Source organism: Austrofundulus limnaeus, unplaced genomic scaffold (genome assembly GCF_001266775.1).
Source record: "Austrofundulus limnaeus strain Quisiro unplaced genomic scaffold, Austrofundulus_limnaeus-1.0 Scaffold76, whole genome shotgun sequence".
NCBI classification, from domain to species: Eukaryota; Metazoa; Chordata; class Actinopteri; order Cyprinodontiformes; family Rivulidae; genus Austrofundulus; species Austrofundulus limnaeus.
In genome coordinates this window covers 888,882-895,729 of record NW_013952478.1, presented here as the reverse complement: position 1 = coordinate 895,729, position 6,848 = coordinate 888,882, and the positions used below count along the sequence as shown (strand labels likewise).

The following is a 6,848-nucleotide window of genomic DNA, read 5'->3' as shown; positions in this document are numbered from 1 at the left end:
CCTCTTCCTCTTGGTTTTCATCCTCTTCCATTTGTTTTCTTATCGCTCAGGCGCTCTCCTTCGTCAGCCGGGACCGATTGAGACATCCGCTCCCCTGGGAGTACAAAACAGAAAGCAAGAGAAAAATCAATGAGGAAGATGAGTGAAGACCTGGAGGTCCCATCAAACACTGAATGCCTCCGTCTGTGGCGGTATTCACACACACTGGATCGTATCTGTTAACCTAAAAGAAGAGCTAAGATMATTTGAAATGGGGTTCTGTGGAGAGGTTATGACCAGTTATGATCTTACCTGCTTTAGATAGCACATAGAGCAATCTCAGCTTTGTAAAAGAGAGATTAGTTTTGACCACACTGATGACATAAACGGTAGTTAGCTTTTCATACATCTTTTTTGTCAAAGTCAGGGCAAAATGTGTTCAGTAGGTTAACTAGGCTAATTAGCATTAGCCGATGATAAATAAAGATACTTAAGATATACAGTACTGTGTGGGGGATTTAATGAGATACTAATTAATGAGTAAAAAAAGTTKATTACTCCAGCTATAATCACTTATCATGCACAAGTCAGCCATATTGAATTTTGAGGTGGCCATATTGGATTTTCAGATCGGGATGGGTCAAGAATCTCCATCTTTCTAAGACCTCTTCAGAGGTTTGTGAGATGATGTTTCCAAGTTAATTTCCCCTTCTAGGTACAAATGTAATGCGCTAAAGGTCATCCAAAAAGCCATGCGCAACAGGTAAGATATTGGCTGTTCGTATTACAGTGAAATATCTGAACTGTAGCCTTAACATGAATGAAACGGAACCTTTTCTGAGAATGACACACGTATGTTTATTTCGTTAAGCCTCCAAGCTGCAACACAACACAACACAACCTCAGGCGGGGCGTTAAATGTTGGTCCAAAAATAGAACCGTTCAGATGAAAAGGAGGATAAATAATGCAGAAAGAATACAAAACGTCTTATGGGATAACTGGTCCCTCATAGAGGCGGAACGATGAAGAGGTGAAGGCATGAAACAGGAAAGAGGAGGACCCAGAGGAGATGTACACATGCTTCTTACTTTATCTCCTCGTCTGCCTCAGTATTTTTTCCCCCAGATTTCATGACTGYGTCTTTGGGGAGGAATAATCTTGTCCCAGCCATGGCGTGTTTTTCCTGCCCACCGGAGCCCAGACACAACACCCAACCCTGTCGCCTCATTATTTTTTCATGCGTTTTGATCAGAAAATTCCTACACATTTACACCAACCTGAACAGATGATCCTTTTTTCTTTTTTTTTTTCCTTTTTAACATGAAGATTGCTGAGTCACTATTTCGAGAAGAGTTTGTTGCTTTTAAATCCCTGCATTTGTTTATCATCACATAAAAAGTCTGTGAGTCATTTATTAACATTTCTGGTTAGAGGGTGCTGGGTCATATCGGATAAATAAAACATTGAAAACAAACATTTTCAAAGGCTCGCTGCTGGATGCCTAATTTCCAGCTGGGACGTTTATTCATTTTCTAAATTAAAAATGCATGTTTCTGAGAAAAATCTGAATTTCATCACTCGGCACTGTGGGCGTTTATGCTTGAGTAGGGCGACACCTGGTGGTGGGACGCAGGTATGGCTTCTCATTTTCAGTCCCTGGTTTGAACAAATTGAATTAGCGAAGGTGGACGATTTTACTCAAGACTGTTGACAAAATATATTTTGAACCACTGCATGAATTTGAATAAATCTTTCAGAAAATAATCTTTAGATTTCCAACTACAGCTGAATAACTTTTGGAGCCAATCCAATTGTAGATAGCCGCCATATTCAACCAAACTTAAAAAACACAAAAAGGGTTATAAAACAGCCAATTTTGCAGACATGAAGTTATAATTTGGTGTGTTAGTAGCTGGGACCAATATCCAAAACATATTCTGAACGCTAACAGATTGAATAAGATTTTCTTGTTTTAATTTACACTAATAACTAGTTAACTTTTGTCTGTTAGCAAAATATCTCATTAACCAGTGTACAGATGCTAATTAAACATTCAGGAAATTATCTCTGGATGTATCTCTACAACTGATAACTTTTGAGGTCCAACCAATTCAATATGGTTGCCAGAGCTAATTGAGCTTAACTGATACAAAAGTGACCATAATTCAGTCAGTTTTACAAATATTGAACAGAGATTTGGCCTGGTAGCAGCTGAGACTGATCCACCAAGCTCCAAAACTTTGCCACTAAAAGTTTGGCGATATGCATTTCTTCAGTGACTTTTAGACTTTTAATTTGAAAATCAATACATTTCTTTGTATTAGAGCCTGGATCTGATTTATAAACGGATTTTAAAAAACAGAAATAAGCATATTAGTGATGCATTCAAAGTCCACCCAGCAGTCCACAGGTCTCACAAAAGGCTCCATTCAGCAGAAAGCTGAGGCCCGGCTCTGCCAAGTGTTTTCACTTTATTTGGACATGAAATCAGCCCTGAAAGCAGGACAGGAATTTGAAAACCTGCTGAAAGTTTTCCTCTCGGCTCATCCTGACCTGAAGGCACAAACTTCACGTGAGACAATAAACTGCTGGGTGCGTCAGAAAGTCACCGGGTGATTTCCACTCCTCTGGTTTCCTTGACCAGATTTAATTAGGTTTTCTGGGGTGGGTGGGGGCTGGTTCTGAATGGGGGTTCGGACTCTTTGGGGCCTCTCTCGGAGGCTCCACAGGTGCGTGTCCCGGCGGAGGACGCGTCACCTGCGGTGCTCTGTCTGCGTGGCGGCGGTGTTTCTGTTCCTCCTGSGAGTCAGCGTCTTCCACCTGCCGGACAGTCACCTGGCGGAGACCYCCCAGGTGACTCTCCTCATTTGGACCCGTCCGTTCGGGCAGGACCACCGGTTGCCGGACTGTCGGAAGCGGTTTCAGGTCGACGGGTGCACGCTGACGGACGACGCGGGCGCGTACCGTCGGGCGGACGCCGTGCTCGTTCACCACCGGGAGGTGTCCGCCGGACTCGCCGAGCTCCAGCCCGAGCCGCGTCCAGGTGCGCAGAAGTGGATCTGGATGAACTTCGAGTCCCCCACGCACAGCCCCGGACTGTGGCGCCTCGAGGGGCTCTTTAATCTCACCATGAGTTACCGCGCGGACTCGGACATCTTCCTGCCCTACGGATACTTGGTCCCCCGCGCGCGCACGGACACGGGCACCCTCCCGCTCAGCTACTCAGAGACCCCCCGGAGGCTCTTCGTAGCCTGGGTGGTCAGCAACTGGTCGGAGACGCACGCGCGGGTGTCCTTCTACTACCAGCTCAGCAGGTTCATTCCGGTTGATCTGTACGGGCGCGCGGGGCTGCCTTTACCGAGCGGCGTCGATCACGTGGTGCAGCTGCTCGGCAGGTACCAGTTCTACCTGGCCCTGGAGAACTCGCTGCACACGGACTACATCACCGAGAAGCTGTGGAACGCCGTGAGGGCCGGCTCGGTCCCGGTGGTCCTGGGTCCGTCCAGGCAGAACTACGAGCGCTTCCTGCCCAGCGAGGCGTTCATCCACGTGGACGACTTCCCCTCGGCGAGGGGGCTGGCTCGGTACCTGCTGCTGCTGAGGAGCGACCCGGTCCGGATGAGGCGGCACCTGGACTGGAGGAGGGGCTACAGCCTCCACCAGCCCGACTTCTGGTCCGAGCACTACTGCATGGCGTGCAAGGCGGTGAGAGGGGCCAGAGGACGGACTGATGTGGTGCGAGACCTGAGAGGGTGGTTCCAGTCCTGACATCTACCCCCAACACTAATTAAACAAGACAATGTGAAGGATGACACAGTTCTGTCTCATGATGGAAAAACATCTCACCCCAGCTGAGAAGGACCAGAGGACGGACTGAAGGGGTGCGACACCTGAGTCCTGAAAACTACCTCAAACTACCTCAAACTCTAATCAGAAACAGAAGAATGACCCAAATCTCTCCTATCTTACCCCTACTACCAGCTTTCTGGTTTAAAAACTACTGACTTGTACTTTTCAGAGGTCTATACTTCAAACAAACAAACAAACAAACAAACAAACAAACAAACAAACAAACAAACAAACAAACAAAAAGAGTAAAAGCTAAGTAAAACTAAAATTACACAAACAGAAAATGTTTTTCAAAAATTCACTGATGAGAAAATTAAGTAAAAGTCATAAAACTGTTCACAAAAATTGGGAAAGTAAARGTACTTTTACACACTCTCTAAGAAATAAACTCTTGAATTTGATGAACCAAACTAGTTCCACTAAGCCAGGTTGAGWAAATTAAACAATATATGGATATTATTTGCTCAATTTACTCAACTAGGCTTAGTGGGGCCAGTTCACAAGACTTTGTTGAATAAATTCAACACTTCTTGTTTTTAGAGTGCAGAAACATATTTCATGATGAGTTCAAACATATTTAATTTTGAAATGAGAAACTAAGTGTTACATTTTAAAGTAAAGAACTAAAAGTATTTTTTAGCTTTAAAATGTAATGAAATAAAAGTAAAAGTAGCTATTTAAAAATTAATTGGTAAAATACAAATCCTCAAAAAATAAAAACTACTTAAGTACTGTAACAAAGTAAATGTACTTAGTTACTAGAAACCTCTGGTACTTTTAATACAACTGACTTGTAGTTTAAATATGAAACACTTGAAAGTTTAAAAAACGCCAAATTGTAGTATAAGTTTTGCAGTTTAAATACTGACTTGTACTTTTAATACTACTGACTTGTAGTTTTAATACTGCCAATTTGTAATTTAACTCCTACTGACTTATTTAAAACTTACCAACTTGTAGTTTTACTACTAATGACTTGTTTAAATACTGCCAACTTGTAGTTGAAATACTAGACTGCTCAGGTGATAAGGACTGGAGGAAGACCCTGAAGCTGTAGTTTAACTCCTGAAAACTCTTTTAAACTCCAGTAAAGATGGTTCTTATGAAGATGACGACTTGCTGCTTTCAGAGTTTACATTTAAGAAAATATATTTTATTTGTTTTTGTTTGTAAAGCTTTAACATTCAAATAATATATAAATTACAATTTTTTTTATCTGTCACTGTTTAAGGTGAGATTAATGTTTACGCTGATGGTCCTGAATGAACCTGCTGTTTTATTTAGTTGTACTCTTTGGAAAATGATCAGCAGCACTTGATTCATTGTCTGATTTTCACCAAATAATCAAAATGCTGCCTTCAGTTTTAATGTCATGTCATGTTTATACATTAATGAATTTCACCACCAACAACAAAAAGACATAATGAGGTTGATATTTGCAGTTTATGATCTCACAGTTTTATCACCTTGTTTTGACCGATGATGTGTTATTAAGGAACCAAAGACTGAAAATGCTGGTAAAGAACAGAGAAGCACTAATATTCTCTGTCTCATCTGATTTAGTGATAAATCTGTTAATCCCAGTATCTCTGCCTCTGATCTGTTGTTAACTTAATACCAGACGTGGGTCGATGTAGGTCACACCTGCCTAAAATAGCAGGCTCTGCCTTTATCCATGTAGCTGTTTCTGGACTAAATAAAAGGTTTATTTGTGTATTTTGTCACAAATATGTTGGATTTTTTTTCTTGTTTTTTTTAGGTGTTAAACGTCACATGATCTTTTTGTGCTCTGATTTGTTTGACTAAAAGTGAATTTTTCTAATTTTATCTTTTAGCTGCTGAGTTTAGAGTGAAAAGTTCATTTGTAATTACTTGAACCCCTGACTCTGGTTAACAGGATAATTCTTGTTGCCACTATGCTGTGAATAATGTTGCTCCCTGCGACGAGCTAAAGCTCCAACATTAGCTAAAACCTCCGAGGCCCAACAGCTGTAATGACCTCACATTTGGTGTTTTCCTCTTAGTCTGACTCCTCTCAACAGTTTTTATTTAAAGCCTTTAGCTCTGCTGTCTTCCTGCTCCTGGCTGTTTGTGTCATTCTTATTGAACAAACAGGATCATCTGCACCATCAACCTGCACACCTGATAACATCAGAGGGAGTGCCTGCCCCGTCTAGCAGGCAGGTTCGGGCAGAACAGCATGTCTGATGTGCTTCTTCACAAATATTTAGCGGCTCAGCAACAGAAAATCAGTCACTCATCATTCATTAATGTTTCCTAAAAATCTTATCCTGTTAATCCTCGTGTTGGTGCTTTGATTTGAGATTAAATCAAGAAAAATTACAGAAAGTTATCATACCGAAATCACAACTCTGTGGTCTCCAGTGTTTAAAGGCTTCTTGTTCCAATAAAGCTGGACAGTAGCTCAGATTTAAAGATAAAACCTGATTTGTGGAGCTAGACCGCCTCCTCTGGTCTACTTCAACATTACTAACAGGAGTTGAATGAACACTTTTTGCATCCTTTCAGTATTATTTTTATAATTCCTGTAAAACCCTGAAAAATGTTTATATCGAACAAAAATGGTTAGCTTTGCATGAATCAGTTTTTAGAGTTTAACTTTTAAATTTTGCTTTTTCAAATGCAGATGAATTATTATAACCTTTATGTTCACTGTGTGTATGCAGCAATAATAAAACAATCCTTGTGACTGCAGACCTATAACTCAATTCATAAATTAATATTTAATCTGAGATAACCTGCCTTGTTCAGTCGAGCTTCAAAGTTTAAGGTCCAAACTGGTTTTACTGTCTTTTACAGCGGGTAAAATAAGTATTGAACATGTCACCATTTTTCTCAGTAAATATGTTACCAGAGGTCCTAGTGAAATGAAATTTTCACCAGATGTCGGTAACAACCCAAGTGATCCATACATACAAAGAAATCAAACCATAAATGTCCAGAAATGAAGTTATTTGTAATCTTCAAATCTTGAAGGTTTCATGGACCTCTTCTATGA

At 41.1% G+C, this 6,848-nt stretch overlaps 1 protein-coding gene across 1 annotated transcript; it reads left to right on the top strand.

Annotated features, from left to right (window-relative positions):
• Positions 1-101: 101 nt before the first annotated feature.
• On the top strand, positions 102-4,052 carry LOC106519395 (alpha-(1,3)-fucosyltransferase 4-like). Its single transcript, XM_014011052.1, has one exon. The coding sequence runs from the start codon at positions 2,666-2,668 to the stop codon at positions 3,746-3,748; it is 1,083 nt and encodes a 360-aa protein (XP_013866506.1). The 5' UTR covers positions 102-2,665; the 3' UTR covers positions 3,749-4,052.
• The last annotated feature ends 2,796 nt before the right edge of the window (positions 4,053-6,848 follow it).